The sequence below is a fragment of the Lissotriton vulgaris genome, chromosome 1_1 (assembly GCF_964263255.1).
Source record: "Lissotriton vulgaris chromosome 1_1, aLisVul1.2, whole genome shotgun sequence".
In the NCBI taxonomy this organism is placed as follows: Eukaryota; Metazoa; Chordata; class Amphibia; order Caudata; family Salamandridae; genus Lissotriton; species Lissotriton vulgaris.
This window is the reverse complement of record NC_141685.1, coordinates 1136608149-1136625767: the sequence shown is the minus strand read 5'-3', so window position 1 is coordinate 1136625767 and position 17619 is coordinate 1136608149. Positions and strand designations below refer to the sequence as shown.

General features: G+C 46.4%; 1 protein-coding gene across 1 annotated transcript in view; it reads right to left on the bottom strand.

Annotated features, from left to right (window-relative positions):
* Positions 1-17619, bottom strand: part of CNPY2 (canopy FGF signaling regulator 2) — a 98500-nt gene that overhangs the window by 53677 nt on the left and 27204 nt on the right. The window contains exon 2 of the mRNA XM_086963818.1: positions 7605-7736. Coding sequence (XP_086819944.1) covers positions 7605-7704 — 100 coding nt within the window. The 5' untranslated portion in view covers positions 7705-7736. The remainder of the gene's footprint in view (positions 1-7604; positions 7737-17619) is intronic.

The following is a 17619-nucleotide window of genomic DNA, read 5'->3' as shown; positions in this document are numbered from 1 at the left end:
GTCTCTAATTTCAGTGCGTAAATTGGTAGGGATTCCAGGGTTGAACCCCCTGGTTGACTGTCCACTTTCGAGGTGAGTCAGAACATTGTGTGGGAACTTGGCAGAGAACTTCCATTCATATGTAGATAACTTGTACACTGGTGTGCAATTTTTCAAGGAATTGGTCAAAGTGGACACCGTTGCTTGTGACACAATCCGCTCTAACCGTAAAGGTTACCCAAAATGACTTGTTTGACAAAAACTTGAGGGGACAGTGCAGTGCTTTGCGTACTTATGAACTTCTAGCTGTGAAGTTTGCAGAAAGGAGAGATGTGTACATGCAGACTACAGTCCATGATGAAAGTACTTCACCTGTGACTGTTTGGCGTCAGGTTGCTGAAGTGCACAAACGTGTGTGCAATTTAGACTATAATAGGCACATTGGTGGTGCTGATAGAGTAGGTCAGAGGTTGGAACCTTATACTGCTCTTCATAAGGCTTACATTTGGTATAAGAAGTTGACTATCTGTCTTTTCTACGTAGCAACCTTCAATGCTTTTGTTTTATTTAAGGATTGTTCTCCAGAGTTAAGGATAACATTTATTAAGTTTCAGGAGTCTGTGATGGGCAGCCTTGTTGTAGTGGAATAGGCAAGTGTTCCTAGAGTTGGAGTGGGGGAGGATGTGGCTAGATTGCCACTTTGCTGATCACATTCTCCCCACGCCCAATAACAGACTTTCCCAGTAGGAGATGCAGAGTCTCTATGTAAAGATATGCACGGAAGGAAACTCGTATATACTGCCCAAGTGGCCTTCTAAACCTGCGCTGTGTGTGCCTGCCTGTTTTAGAATGAACCACACGCAAAATAATTTTTGGAGCATCAGCGAGTGTAAAAGTGAACTGCCTGGTATGTATTGTTTTATACTTTTTGTTTAGTTTCAAGGTTGGCATTAGTGCGATGTATTAAGTTAGAGCTTTTGTGTTTGTAGTTTTGTATCTACTTACAATTGGTTTGTGTTTTCTTTGCTGCGAAAAACTAAATCTGAAGGCCATGTGCGCGGACTGCCGCTTGGATGGTGGTGTGCGCAGACCACCGCTTGGATGGCGGTGTGTGCGGACCGCTGCTTGGATGGCGGTGTGGGAGTAGTGACTTGCTGCTGGTCACTTCACACACTGGTAGCCAAATGCCAGTCCACACACTCCATCAGCCGGTGGAGTTGCTGTATCAGGCATGTGGATGTATGAAAGTGATGGGTACTTGAAAGGCCCAGTCTGTTGATGTGAGTGTTGTAATGTGCTGGGCCTGTGGTTGGCGGTGTGAATGGTTGTGTGTGTCACGTATGAAAGCTGTGTGAATAGCCTGTAAAGCGGTTGGGGCCTGGACGCTGCTTTTTACAGCTCACGAGCTGCAAAGTCACTGGTTCAGGGTTTTGAACTTTCATTTAATAACAGTGCATGTTATATTTGAGACATTGCTTCTTAATAAAATGTTATATATTTAACCACCACTCACCCTCGTGCCAAATCCAGCAAGTATGTGTGTGTACATTGAGGAGTAGATGGTTGTGCAGTAATATTGGTCTTTTCTGTCTTTCTCTGCCAGCGAGTACATAGGCTCTTGAGAAAATCTACCAACTGAAGAGATTTTCATATACTAAACACCCAGGGGGGTAAAGGTAGGTGTGTCTCTCTTGTGGACCCCAACAGGTTTTCTTACCCACAATGCCCTGCAAACCTCAAAATGTGAATAAAGTCACACCTTTTCCTTCAATTACTGTGCCATAATCTTCCAGAATCAGAAAACCCCCACAAATTTCTTACCACCCAATATTTCCCAGATCTCACGATAAAAATGCTGCCTCATTTGTGTGGGTGAGCCAAGCACCTGCGACAGGGAAGGGCCCAAACCATATTGTGGGAATTGATCTATCAGAAAACGACCTGGTTTTGCAAGGGAGATTACCTGCATTTTTAGTCCCAGGTTTGACTGCCAAAATTAGTTTTGTTTTGTTACTAACGGTTGAGGTTTGCAAGAGATCCTGGGTAAAAGAACCTGGCGAGAGCCACACAAGAGTCACACCATCCTGGATTCCCCTGGGTGTGTAGTTTTCAAATATTTCTCAGTCCCCTTCAGGGGAATCCACAAACCCTGGGTACCTTTAGAATCCCAAGGATGTTCGAAGAAAAGGACGCACATTTGGCATAGATGCCTTATGTGGACATAAAGTTACGGGGGCCTAAGCGCAAACTACTTCAAATAGCCCAAAAAAAGGCTTAGCACGCAGGGGATGTCAACTTTAAACATGAACATGTAAAATGGTGGTGTTCAATGCCTGGGGCCTATGTAGTAGCACAACAAGCATGCCCGGACAACCGACCAGTAAAGGAGTTAAGAAACAGCATATGTTGCCCCCTCCACACATTCATGCATGGCTTTGGAACTCCCCATCCTCTTTCACTCACACTTGAGCATCACCTTTCCCTACATGCACATGCTATTGGTGATTAAGGATTTTCTGGACCTGCCATCAGCAACATGTGCCTTGACGATGGCCACCTGAAGATATTTTGACAAGCAATGTCAGAGTTGAAATGGCAAGTTGAAGCAAATGGGTATTTATAAGACATACGTTTGGGGGCTGGGACACAAGGAGAAGGAAAGGATACGTGTAGGAAGCTAGCTCTGTATATGGTATACCACTACGTGGTTATATCGTGCATAGAGTCCAGAGATTCCAAAAGAAATGTACAGGGCTCAATCTAAACCCAAAGTGCTCTATTTGAAGTAGGGTGGGTGAGAAGCTTAAGGCCTAACACAGAGGAGTGTAAGGCATTGCTATGCATACAGTGACTAATAAATGACAACTCAAACAGGAGATTCACACTAATTTTAGAAAAAACATCTTTTTTCAAGATTTTAAGACCAAGATGTTCGCAAAAAATTAGGTGCGTTTTTCAGGAAAAATACTTTGCAGTTTCACAGGTAAGTACTCAACTTACTAATCCAGTCTTTGGGTGTTAAGGTTAGCACTGGGCAAGGTTCAAGTTGGGACCAAAGGTGCCCCAATAGGGGCGGCCAGGTGCAGAGGTCACAGGTGTGGTCGGACACCCAACGTAAGCCAATGGAGACTGGGAGTGAATGAAGATGAGCTGCTCGCAGGCGAGTAAAGGGGTGGCTAGGATTGATCTCCTGCATTTAAGGTAAGCACAGTGGGGGCCACAAGGCAACACCAAACTTACATCCACAGTGGCACAGGAGGGGCAGGGTGCAGAGTGCCAACACAGCATTGGGTGTCCAATACTTTTCAAAGGAGGGGGATCGGTTTTGAGCAAAGGCTTCAGGCTCAGACCAGGAAGCCAGACAAAGGAAATGCACATTTTCCCAGGTAAGTAGAGATGCTAGAGGACATAGGGACACCGATGGTCGAGGTCCCCAAGGCCCAGGATCTTCGGGTTCAGGAGGGTCCTAAGGCGCCGGAAACTCTTACCGGGCAGGTCGAGGTCAGGGGGTGGGGGGGGGGGGGCGTGGGTCTTCAAGCTGAGGCTGTAGGCGTCGAGGAGTCCATCAGGGGTCAGCCCACGGTGGACTTGGGCTCAGAAGAGCTGGGGAGCCTGCGCAGGACAGGTGGGCCACTAGGACCTGGGCCGTGGGGTCGAGTGCAAAGGTGGATTCAGAGAATAGTTCGGAGTTGCTTAGGGCATAGTTCTTTTAGGTCGAGCTAGAATGCGCATGCAAAGCATGCATCTAGCTCGACAACTATTGTTTTCAGTTTCCTGGGAATCTGAGACAGCGTTCGGCCACGCGCTTCTGCTGTCTCAGATTTGTCCTCGTGAGCGTGCTTTTGCTGCTGGCTGCTTGCTGTGGGTGCGCTGTTTCGCTTTCGCGTGCATCTTCTAGAAAGTGGCGTCATGCTATGCTAGGCAGACAGACACTCGCGTACACACCACTCCACCTCCCCCCCCCCCTCCACCAACCAGTCATCGGGCTCTTTTAACACGCACACGTGCATACACACGCATACACACAGACACACGCGCGCACACATCCCCCTCACACCCCACTCACCAGGCTCTTCTCGCGTGTCCCTCGGCAGCCAGCGGGTCATTCTGGTTAACCGGCGGGGGCCGCGGGGCTCTCCACGAGCCACAAATCTTCCAGCGGGCACAGGAGCGCTGGGTAGGCTCCCGTCTGCTTCCTGTATTTGTCCGGCTCCGCCCCCGTCCCAACAAAGGTTGCCTGGCTTCCTGTTGAGTTTGCTTGTTCACCATGTGAACTGTCCGCAGTAATAGGGCAAGGTGACAGATACCCGCACACCCCAATAAGGTAATATAATTGTAACTGCAGGTGACGCATGCTTTCTTTTTTAGTGTAGGTGCTGTGAAGTTTTTCCAATGATATAACCTGTTTCCATGTAATTTATGACTTTTAATTCATAATATTTCATGCACTTCCTAAGTTAGATTTCAAATAGTGAAAGGGGGGATTTGTATTACATGGTGTTCGCATGTCCTCTTGCGAAGATCTCCACCTTCCGGCACCCAGGTTAGAAGGAATTGGCAGTCCCACACAGGCCCCATGCTGTTAGAGGAGCTCCCACTGATCCGCGATTGAGCGGCGGCCTGGCTGCTTCCACTGCACCGTGGTGATGCTAAAGTCAGTGGTCCACCCTGTGTTTGCGTGACGTGTGCTGTCTTGAAGGAATGGCGGAGGGATTTGCGCTCATACCACCACCCTGTATGTCACCAGCCGTCAATGCACCGGACACGATTTTTAAAATACCAACAACAGAGGTATTTGCGCCTAGAGAGATTTTTGGGCCACAAGTCGGAAATGTAATTGAGTGCGGTGTTGGGCTTATGCAGCTAGAAAGATTTTTTAGATCGTTCCATGCCGATTAAAATATTGGATGGAGATTGACCGAGCAGTCAAACTGACCGTCCCTTAAGATTGAAAAGCCAGGTGAGTGTCAGGTTCGTGGAATTCTGGTGACTTCATAGATGAGAAATTATTTCATTTCTCATGGTAATTGCGGATCTGCCTAGCGCTTAGACCTTGGAGAGCAGATTGCGCGATAAAGGTGAAGTCATACATGCCTCCCTCCGGGTGAGGGACACGGACACCCCTGCAGGCGTCAGTGCATACTTGCCTAGTCGCCGCGCGCTCTCGGTGGGGACGCGGCCTTGCGTTTCTGCCTTCTCAGGCATCAGCAGTCAGCCTTTGCCATTACATACTTTATTTAACCTTCGCAGCGATGTTTTCTTAGCACAGCTGAGCAGTTCAACTAAACTGCTTTCCATGACTATTTTCTGGTGTTATTTACTGTTTTAAAAAAATTACCTGCTAGAAGCATTTGGAGGTCGTGAACGAACATATTAATATAGAGCTGCTTCGTTAATTAGGGCAATAAGGTGTTTTCTGAAGTGCGTCGAAAAAGTAATATTATGTGCTCCCTAACATAGTGACCTGTTGAACTCACCTTGTTCTGTATGGTCGAGAGGGCGCTGCCATTTTCAGGACCTTCCATGTCCAATGGCCGCCCTCCTGTGTCATGAGTGTTGCCACGAGCTGCAGTGGATGACTCTTCCAGCAGACGGTCACACTGTGCCTCGATTGGCAGCTCACATGTATCCATTTAGAGCCTAGGGTGCCGTGCTCTACTCCCGCTTACTCACACTGACACTCTCCAACACTCACTCTCTCACTAACTAACTCTCCCACTCACTCACTGTCACTAACAGACGCTCACTGACCGACTCGCCCACTCTCACTCACTCACTGTCCAGACTCTCACTGACCGACTCACCCACTCTCTCTCACTCACTAACTGACTCTCCCACTCACTGACTGACTCCCCCACTCATTCTCACGCACTGGCTCACTCACTCACTCTCAACACATATTGCATTACAAATTCAATAGTGGTCACATTTGCAAAAGTTTAAGCTATTGGCATTGTAAATGACAATGCTATTAATGTATCTATTTTCAAAACCAACACATAAATACAAAATTTGTCATTTACAATGCCAATATCTCAAACTTTCCTAATGCGAGACCTATTGCATTGCAAATGCTTGTTTTTTTTTGCAGATGGTTTTTTCTGGACCGGTACACTGTCCACAGGAGGTTAGGAATCTTTCTTGAAGATAGGCAGGCAGGGTTCTGCAGGTCGCTGCTCCACGGGAAGGATCGCTCTTCTTTAGCACGATCTTTAAGGGCTGCAATGCAGAGAAGCCGGTGGGGCTGGGGCCAAGTCAGTTGGTGTCTTCAGTCTTCGCTGCTGCACGGTCCTTCTTCGCAGGTTGTTGAAGTCTGATTTCAGGGTCTGGGGGAGTCACCTAAACACTAGTTTTAGGGGCGTTACTCGAGAGTAACAGGTAGGGACCAATGGGTTCCTTACCTGAGGTGTCCACACCCACTATTGTGCCATGGGAGGGGGCTTAACCCTAGCCCCGATTGACAAAGTCCCACTAACTTCACGATTGTGGGCAATGAAAAGTGTACTTTACTTCGCCTCCAGCACCTGAGGGGTGATGCTGGCGAAGGGAGGCACACCTCCTTTTCTTCCTAAGTTTTCCCGTAAAAAGTGGGGGGTTACCCAGGGGAGGTCATCTGCTGCCAGCAGCAGAGGCTGGGGTTGCATTACAAAGGCGGCAGGCCTTTGAAGTTTCTCTCTCAAGCACTGTGCCCATCCTGGGGGAGGAGGTGTGACATCTCCGACCAGTATGTGTTTTGTTTCTATCCTCAGAGAGAAGAGGTTCTCGTACGAGGGGTCCAGACACATGTCTTGTTGTAGCAGGATGCCTAAAGCCAGTTAGAGACCACACCAGGGTTAGTAGGTTTTATGGGGCCACCTCTGATATGCCCTCCGAGTACCCTTTTTTAATAAACCCAACACTGACACCAGTGTGGGTTTAATAAAAGGAGTGACTTGGTACCAAACACTCCTGGGTTCACTGAAGCCTCGTGGTGCTGGGGAGCTCTAGTGGTCGAGTTTCCAGTCCATGTACTCTTTATGGCTTCTCTGGCACTTACAATATTAAAGAATAGACTTCAATATTGTTGGGGCATATCTGCTCATGCAGATATGTCCACGCCCGACATATTGTGCACCCTGCCTCAGGGCTTGTAACGCCTGCTAGAGGGGTTACTTACCTATACCGTAGGCGGTTGGCATGGCACACAGGTAGTGTGCAAATGTTGACTGTCACTTTTCACTGCAATAAGGCACACAAGCTGCAGTGGCATGTGCATCGCCTTGGTGAGCAATCCCTATGGGGCCTTCTTCAGTTCCCATGCCCAAGGTACCAATTACTAGGGACTTAGAGAGGACTGAAGTTGACAATCGTGGTACAGTTTTAGGGAATAAACACTGGCACAGGGACCCTGGCTGACAGGGACTCTGCACACTACAATAGAAAACATAATGTTGCAGACAAAAAGTGGGATCTAATGTCATAAGATGCACTTTCTCACAACAAGTAACAGATTTTAGACTGAAAATTAATGTTCGAAGTTAATGTCTGAAACGCAATTCAAATGTTCCCATTCCCTATCATTTTTTGGTCTTGCATGCAGATGGCTTTTAGTTTTAGGCAAGAAGGCAAAGCAGATTATCTCCTACCTCCACAATGCAGGTCCTGGCCTCTCCTAGCAGGTGTGACCGTCAGAAGAGAGGCCAGGAGGAAACCCAAGTAGAAAATAGAGCTCTCTCTGAGGTGCATCTTCCTCCCGAACACAAAGCAGCTGCTACAACCTGTGAAATAAACAGAACAGCGTCAACAGAAGTCCAACACACCACTACCTTTAACTCAAACCCTTCATAATCAAATAAGAGGTGGCATACCCTTGCTGAAAGGGCAATACAGTTAAATAGATGTTGTCTAGTGTAGACCAACAAGGGATTTACACTTATGGGTACAAAATTCAGGCGTTCCAAACATTTCACCTTAAAATATGAAAAAGGGTGTATAGGACGATGCCCACTGTAAGGTATTACGAGGTGATCTTCTGAGGGTAAATATGCAAGAAAACGTGGAACAGGAAGGCATGTGTGAAATGAAGGTTCACATCGAGCTGATTTAATGCAATGTGGGGTCCCCATAATGTTGTTTGGGGTAATGTAGTACATGCATATATGTTGTACCAAATTTCCTCAAGTGATACTTATACACACTGCATCCAAAAAGAAAACAAAACTTACATTAAGAACAACATGGAAAACACAGTTTCACGGAACTAGAAATATGCTAAAACAAGACAACCAATTTAGTAGTGCCCTTATTGTTAATGAACACGGATAAATGCATGCTCTAGAGCACTGCTTCCCAAACTTTTTAGAATCTGGACCCAATTTTTAGAAAGACAAACTTTTGCGACTCGACTACCTTCAATGGAAATGTGCCAGGACCATTTTTTTTATGTAACTAAAGCATTATGTGGTAGCACACATTTACAGACAGCACATTTTCCATTTAAATGGCCACTAAATTTCCAAAGAGATAGTTTTACTGTTCAGTTCAGTTCTTTAGCTTTATTCGATTTTTGTTTAAAATCATAAAAGCATACATTTAAAAACACTCATGACAAAAGTTACATACAAAAGCACAAGAATGGCAAAAAAATAAAACATTTGTCCATGCTGCATGAATAAGTTCCTTTGTTTCATAGTAGAATTCATGATTTTCCATATCCATGGCCAATGTACATTGTTACGGGGTGATTGAAGGCGGAAAAGCCATGGCCACACAGTACACGGGTGTTTTTGCCCTTCGAGTGAGCTGACTCTGCCCTTAGTTTTGGTCGAGGGGTATATACCATGCTTGGATAAAAGTCGCGTAGGTCCCAGATGGATATAGGGCCATCACCTTCACGGGGGTACAAAGTTCGCAGGTAGGGAATGACTGAACTGCTTCTAAATTTTATTAGAACAAGGTCACTTTCAATATCTTTTTGTAGGGGGCCTAGCCAGCCCACCCTCAAAACCTGGGGGCAGGGGCCTGTTTTTAGTTAACCAATACAGTAAGTCTTGCTCCCGCTCAGTTTTCAAATGTTTGAGTGCTGGGACTCCCGCAAGAACACACACAAAGGGTGCAGCCTCCGGGGGTAGCTGTATGTGAGTTGTATTATTAGGCTCTACTCTTGTAGCAGTATATTGTAAAGGTCCAGGTTTGGGGTTAGCTTCAGGGGCATTGGTGGGTGGAAGGATAGGGACTAGGGGGTGAGTTTGATTGTTACTGTTTGTACCAGGTGGGTTGGAACAGATTGATGTTACAGATTTTTCAGTGCGAGTTTGGCTGGCCTCAATGCATTTCTCTATTCCCAGCAGCCTAGCCTCTAGGGTGGTAATTTTGACAATCAGTGGAGAAATGAGTGAGCTAACCATTTGTTCAATCTGAGACAAAAAGTTCGAATTGAAGGAGGTTACCAATTGGTCTATTTTTATTTCCAATTTTAGAAGGGGGTTAGTTGCAGTCAGTGGGGAGCTAAAACACAGTTTTTGTTGTTTTGGTTTATTCCCTGTGGGGTTGACCCCATCCCACTTCCTTTTGCTAGATGAGGACTGGGGAAGGACTGTGTTTGGTGGATTGACATTTTTGGGTTGGGGAAGTTGTACCAGGGGGCTGGCGATTGGGGTTGACATACTGGTTCGTTTAGCGGGGCAAGGGGAGGAACTTTTGATTTCATTTCTGGCTTCCACAGTGGCATACCTTGTTTTGCAAAGGGAATTTAGCTCGTCCAGCAGCGAGAGGTGTTGCGCTATACCGTTCATTGGGTCGGGCAGTTGGTTGGTGGATATGCTAGTCTTGGCAGGTTCATTCGTAATGGCGGTGGGCGGGGATGGCCTACAAAGAACTTGTGACCCTGAGTGCAACCCTCTCTGGCTGATAGATTTATTGGTCACCCCCTTATGAGTCATCGTGGGGTGTGCAAATATTAGGCTATAACAGGGCCTCAAGGAAATCTGAGGGTATTAGAGAATTATCAACTAAAGTCCAGTGGATAATCCCTTGCCAGAATGTCAGGAAGGTCAAAGAGTTGTTACCTTAGCAGTGTGATGAAGTCAAGGGGGGTGGCCCCGTCCCGTTCTCCTCGTGCCTCTGAGGGCCACAGAGGGCCCGCCCTTTGCCCGGGCTTAGCCCGGCGCGGTCCCGCGACGTGGAGGGAGCCTCCTCTTTTTCAGTGCCTCCGGGCGCGCAGAACCAGGAAGTGTCACGCTCGGCCTGCTGGGAGCTGTAGTTCACCTCCCCGGCGGCCGTGCAGGTGGATGACAACGGCGGCGGGGGGAACAAGCAGCGTGTGGGCCCCAGCAGCGGCGTATGGCATGTGGCAGGTAGGACTGTCCGCTATGACCCCCCGCTCCTCAGTGGGAGCCTCCTCTTTTTCAGCGACTCCGGGCGCGCAGAACCAGGAAGTGTCCCGCTCGGCCTGCTGGGAGCTGTAGTTCACCTCCCCGGCGGCCGTGCAGGTGGATGACAACAGCGGCGGGGGGAACAAGCAGCGTGTGGGCCCCAGCAGCAGCGTATGGCTTGTGGCAGGTAGGACTGTCCGCTATGACCCCCCGCTCCTCAGTGGGAGCCTCCTCTTTTTCAGCACCTCCAGGCGCGCAGAACCAGGAAGTGTCCCGCTCGGCCTGTTGGGAGCTGTAGTTCACCTCCCCGGCGGCCGTGCAGGTGGATGACAACGGCGGCGGGGGGAACAAGCAGCGTGTGGGGCCCAGCAGCGGCATATGGCGTATGGCAGGTAGGACTGTCCACTATGACCCCCCGCTCCTCAGTGGGAGCCTCCTCTTTTTCAGCACCTCCAGGCACGCAGAACCAGGAAGTGTCCCGCTCAGCCTGCTGGGAGCTGTAGTTCACCTCCCCGGCGGCCGTGCAGGTGGATGACAACGGCGGCGGGGGAAACAAGCAGCGTGTGGGCCCCAGCAGCGGCGTATGGCTTGTGGCAGGTAGGACTGTCCGCTATATAGCACACGAGATCCTCATCTGCTAGATGAGACTCCTCACAGGTAAGAAACTCCTGTGGCAGGGCACCTGGTTACACCAAGTGGTCGGGCTTGTGAGGTTCTTTCAAGGGGACCGCATTGGCATTAGCTACTTAGGTGACATTCGTTAAGAGGGGCTCCTGATGTCCTTTCAAGCACTTCAGGAACAATATAGCTCATCACGGGCACAGTTTTTCTGTTACTTACAGGTAAGTCATGCCCTTTTAACTCATATCCCAGCAGACAAACAGATCCCCAAATACAGCCCCCTTGAAGCAAAGCTTCTGATGGGCGGCCTATGCAAGGGAGCGATTTCTACGATTTATCGGCCCCTGACAGTCAATGCCCCAGATCTCACCTTGCATCTACAAAATAAGTATGAAATGGAGGACAAGGACTGGGGAGATGCTGGTCTCTCCCCACAGGAACTAGCTATTTCTTCTAGATTACAGATAGTACAAGTCACCCATCTTCACGCTACCTACTTAGCTCCATGCCAATTGCAGTGGATGGGTGGGAGAGAGCAGATTGGTTGTAAACATTGCCAATCCCCAACTGCTGATTTCTTTCATATGGCATGGTCCTGCCCGCGCTTAACGCCTTTCTGGGAAGGAGTGGCCAGGACATCTCTGCAGTCCTGTGTCATAATAATGAGTTGGCCTCACAGGAAAGAGTTGTTGGGGCTATTGGAGGGGACTGGTGAATCCTGTGCTGAGAATATATTCATTGGGGTGTTGTACCTGGTGCCAAGGGGGACATTATTAGCGGATGGAAGCGCCCGGTGGCCCCCTCTATTGGAAAAGTGGCAGAGGGGCCTCGACTGGTGTGTGCGCAAAGAACGACCCATCTACGAGGCCCATGGTTGCCCTCGAAAACACAAAGAAATGGGGAGGGTGGTGTGCTCACTATGGACTGCCTCTAGAAAGATAATTTGGTTGGGGGAAAATCGCTGGTGCCCAATGATTAAACCCAGAGAAATGTTTTTTTATTTTTTATTTTATTGTACTTGTACTTATATGTGGATGCAGTTGTGTATTACCAAATTCAAGTCAAGTATTTCTTTATTCGGTTTTTGAAAAACCATAAAAGCATTTACATATCATGATCTAGTTTAAAACTAAATACTAGCGTTTAGTACAATTTCTTTGAAAAACGTATTGATTTTTTAAAAAGAGGGAAGTTACCATTTTGCTTCTCTATAATTTATGCAATGTTAAAACTAATTCATTATATATACATAAAACATTCTAAGGAAACGTCTATCTCTTTACACAATTAAGTTATCAGAACATTCATTATGTATACATAGAATATTCTAAGGGAAAGTCTCTATCTCTTTACACGATTTGTTGAATTATTATAACACGACACTATGTGGGGATTTATCTTTCCTCTTATTACAGGTTTAATCGGTGTCGGAAGATGCATTTCAAAAACTTGACAATGCACTTCGCCATCCACTCATCGCCCAACATCTGTAGAAATAGCAAGGCCGGGCGGCAACTTCTAATTCCAACAAGTTTTAGTAGCGGAGTCAGCCAGATCTTTCTATGCTCTCTATAATACTTACAAAAAAAGAAAGTATGAATGGTTGCCTGGGTTGAGATCTCGTCACACAAGCATAAAGAGAATACTGAATACCAGTTGTTTCTTTCTGGAAAAGCAACCAAACGATGTAAGGTATTTAACCTAAATCTTATTAAGAGAAATCTCTCAAAAAGTAGTAAGATCATAGGTTAAATAAGGCTGAATTGAAAAAGTTGTTTGGACAGCGATGCAGTGTTGGACAGATGGTTTGGAGGCTTCTTTAGTTAACCAAATTTTTCTAGATGGGCAAGTGAAAGAGCCTGTAATGCCTTCTAGATAATGACCGGATTGTGGTTGGAGCCAGGTAATATTTTTCCAATCCTAGGTCAGTTAAAAAACCTTTTATATATACTAGCCATCCAATTTTGTTCGAATAGTCCATGGCTATACAATCTAAGATAATCTGCTGGGTAAGTGTGTTTTTGTCCGCCGACCATATGCGGTGCCGGAGGAGAGGCTGTATTTTAGCTAGGTCCGTTAGATAAGAGATTCCCAATTCTATGTGGCAGGAAAAGGTGGATGTGCTTTTTGGAAACGCTAGAAGGAATCGGAGAAATGCATTTTCTGCCACTTGTAGGTTATTGGTGTTAGCGTACCCCCACACTCCCGCACCATATAGCGCTACTGACTGACATTTAGCTCTATATATCGTTAAGAGCTCTGCCGGCGGTCTCCTGCCCAATTTTTTAGAGAAATTTGCAAGGGCCATAGTAGTTCTTCTAGGTGGAATTTACTTGACTCTATGGCTGGAAGCCAATTTAGTTTCTGGTCGATAATAATTCCCAAATAGGGGTATTGTGCGGTTACTTCCAGTTTCTCCTTATTTAAGAATATACTCTTTGGCCCTTTTTTCCCTAATCCTGCAGTCATAATAAAAGTTTTTTTGATATTAATATGTAGGTCCAGCTTACCCATAAATTGCGAATACCTATTTAGAGCCTTCTGGAGTTCTAGGGGTGTGCGCGCCAGTATTACGGCGGCGTCCGCGTAGAGCAGAGCCGGGATCGAGCGATTTTTAACTTGAGGAAGGTCCTGGCTCCGATTCAACATGGTTCGCTCCAGTCTGTTGGTATAAAGCGTAAAGAGAAAGGGAGCCAGGACACATCCTTGTCTCACTCCCCTCTCTACTTCAAACGACGCCGATAGCTCTCCTTTTACACCAAATCGCACCCTGCCTGATGCATTTGTATAAAGTTTGCGCAGAAAATGTACCAAAGGCAAGTCTACCCCCATGTCCAACAATATTTTCCATAATTTGGTGTGGCAAACACAGTCAAAGGCGGCTGACAGATCCACGTATACCATGTAAATACTGCCCGCCTTTGCACAAACTTATTTCCCTGAAATCAATGTCAGGTTCAGTGCCTGTTCAACTGTCCCTAGGCCCTCCCTGAAACCGAACTGAATGTCTGAAAGGATCCTGCCATCCTCCGCCCACTGCTGATCCCATAAGGCCTGCTTGAGTTCAATTTTCCTATGGGGGGCGATTTTAATCAACATCCCTGCCAACACAGTAACCGTCACTTGTGTGGGTTAACAGACGAGAACGAGGATCCTTTAGTGCATTTTTCCCATTCAACTATTGGAAACTGTCTAAATGATTCTCTTCCTGACCTGGATCTCAAAATTGTAAATAAAATGAATACTTCTACCCAGATGTTAGATGCAACATTTATTGGCAGGGTAGCCATACCACTATAGACTTTTTCCTGATAGCCAATGCATCAAGGAACCGTGTTACCAGCTTTTCAACCCTCATAAACACACAAAGTGATCACTGCGCCCTCACAGAATGGTAGCCCCACTAACAGAGCCCCCAGTCAAGATAGATAATTGAGAGCGCAACTGTCGCATGACAGTAAATAGTTCACCAACCGGTAAGTGGTTATAAAAATTTACCAATAGAACAGTGTCATCTTTACTAAAGTGAAGGCTCAAAATCTGGTAATTTGTTTCCAGAGCTACTGAGGTTATGGCCAGGCCCCTTATTGTGTTTGAGATGTATATGGTCAAACCACCTTTTGCTCTACCTGAGGCTACATGTGTTGCGGGGGAGAAAAAGGTTTTGTAACCTACCAAATGGATTTTGGTTGTTGACCAAATCTCCTGGAGACATATTATATTGAATTTCTGTATGAAGCTTACTACCCTTTTCTATCTTAGGGCGTAATCCGGCAATATTCCAGAAAAGAAGGACGATGGAAGAGCCTACTTTACCTGGGTGAGTTTCAGCTGACCCTAGAGGCTGTTCCACGGCTAACTCCTCCGTGTATCCCAAGGCCTCGCCATTATTGTGTGTGTAATAATGCCTGATGCAATTTCTCCTGCCATGACAGGTTTATTATCTGTCGCATGATAGAATATCGGTGGGTATAAGTTAGAACCCGAGAATTCAGGCTGATTACCACCCTTTAAGTTAGCCTTTGGGATTGCTGGGGTTTCTAATTGTTTTAAAATGGGATTGACCCTTGGATCTAGGTTAGAAAGTCAATCGACTCCTTCCAGCCCAGGGAGCATGGAGAAATGGTTGAAAGTGGGAACATTGAAACCAAAGCCCTTAAAACCAGAGCTTTCTGAGAAGCGCCCATAAAGGGCGCAGGATCTTGGGGGGATGAGCCAGTAGGGATGGAGGGTAGAAGTAGCTAAGATCGTGTGTGGAGATTTCTTCCCCTCCTCTCTCAGAGTACCAATCACCAATGTGTCTGATTACTCTGCGATCTCTAAAGTTTATTATGATGACGTCTCCTCTTATGTCCTTTGGTCTAGTACCTACTCACCGAGTCTTCTGACGTGAAGAATTTCACCGTTTATGTTGGGGGGTAATGGCCTTTTATTCCTCAACCAAAATATCACTTTGTTTTTAAGCTCCTGGTGGCCTTCGATTTTTCCCACTGTTAATTCCGGAACCCCGGTTAATACCACCACGTAGGGTGCCGCCTCTGGTGGTAGGTCTATTATTGCTGGTGTGTCATTAGAGGCTTGACAGGAATAGGCTTCCAAGGAGCATTTGTCTGAGAGTTATCTGTTATTTTGGGCTGCCCGTCCGGTATTACTTCCCAGTTTGTCTTTAGGGACTTGGCAGAAAAAGGCATCGTAGATGCGCTGGTCTGAGGGTTATCTATTATTTTCGCCTGCCCGTCCAGTCTTACTTCCCTGTGGCTAGAATGTCCCTTATCTTTTATCAGGGGGACAGAGTTGTTCTTGACTGGTGCTATTGACAGGTTGTTACTGGGTAGTTTATCAGCTGATGTTATCCCTGTTGGTGTCTTACATTTATGTCGGGTATGTCTAGCTTTTGCGAGTTCATTAATTGACTCTGTGTTAGTTGCTATTGCCTTTTCAATATTGTCCAATTGTTCAGCCATTCTTTTGGTTCGCTCTACTAATGGTAATATTAGTGATTTGACTAATTTCTCAATACTTCCCATTAATTCACTAGTGGAGTGGGTGGATGGAGGGTGATGGTCCTGTGTGTTATTTCTCACAGTTGTTTCTGGGTTTTTTGAGGGGCTCCTGAACAATTTAGGCATTTTTACATTTCTGTGACTATCGTTTGCCCCCCGCGCTTCCTTTTTTAAATTATTTGTCCATGACCTATTGTTTTGATGTTCGTTTCCCTAAACAAGGAACCCCTAGAGGATGTTGTGAATAATTGCTCCTCTGATACGATCTCTACTGGTGGATCAGTAGGTGAGTCGTTTATATGTGGGGGCGTTAGAGGTGTTTGATCTTGTGATTGAGATTGAATACTAGTGTCAGTGTTTAGGGTTTTATCGGAAATCTGGGCCGATGGAGTGGTTGCTGACTGAATTTTACCCAGAGATGAATGTTTGTTATACAAATGTTCCGAGGATAGACGCTTTTCCGTGAATTCAATCTCGCGTTCGAGCACGGACGCAGCACTAGTAATAAAAAGATCAAGAGTCCCCCTAACAGAGCCTCCCACCAAAGATTTCTTGGGTTTACTACGGCGTCCACTCATCTTCCTATAGTCTTTTGTCTAAGAGCTAAGAAAAATAGGAAGGATGAATGACAAAACCAGACAAGACTGTAGTAGATGGTTGAAGCGCAATGTTGTAATACAATACTGTCAATGGCTAGACCGATAGTTAAAAGATCAGTGAATAGACAATGGTCTTACTTTGAAAGTCTCGAAGTCAATGTCAGGGGGGTGGCCCAGCACAGCCTCGTCCTGCCCCGGACGGCCACAGACGGCCCACCCTTTGCCCGGGCTTAGCCTGGCTGGTCCCGCACGCGTCCAGCGACGCGGAGGAAGCTACGATGTTTTTAGCGCCTCTGGGCGCGGAAGTGGGTGTGGGTGGGCGGGGAGGAGTCAACAGGGATTCTGGGGTTTGTAGTCCCCCCCACTCTGCGCCCGCTTGGTGGAACTGGCGGTGGCGGGCGGGGACAGCAATCAAGGTCACCAGGCGCTTACAGCGCGAAGACAGGCTGCTTCTAGGAGGTTTTGGCTGCAAGTAGGGCTCCAATATCGGTCACGACACTTTGGTAATGGCTTACCAAATTCAATAAAATGTGGTTATAAAAAAAACCTATATAGCGAACAAATGATGGGTGGAAATTGGATTTCTGTGAACACGTGTATCATGTGGCTTCACCTAGTAAAGTGTTGTTTTGTTGTGATCGTATTAAACTCTGTTTCCAGCATACTTCAGAATTACAAAAAAAAATTCATTTTTGCTTTCCTACCTGCTGAATATATACAGTTATTTCTAGTTATTTACATTTTGAATGTTGTTCATTAAAAACCTTGAGCGCCATTCCTTCAACTTTCCCTGTACTCCAGCAAGATTGTCACATAATTTCTTTAACAGCTCCTTTTACTTTGCAGTCAGAGAAAGAAAAGTCAAAACCAAACTCTATTAAAATAAGAAACAATTGTCAGAAACCATTGCCTGCCATTTGACCTCTGTCTTTAAAAGCACTGGCAAATATGACAAAATAAACACAGAATTTAAAGGCATCTTTATTTATTGCTCAGTTCCTGACCCCACCAAAAATCAGCTAATAACTTGCCAATGGGTTGCGACCCACAGTTTAGAAAACACAG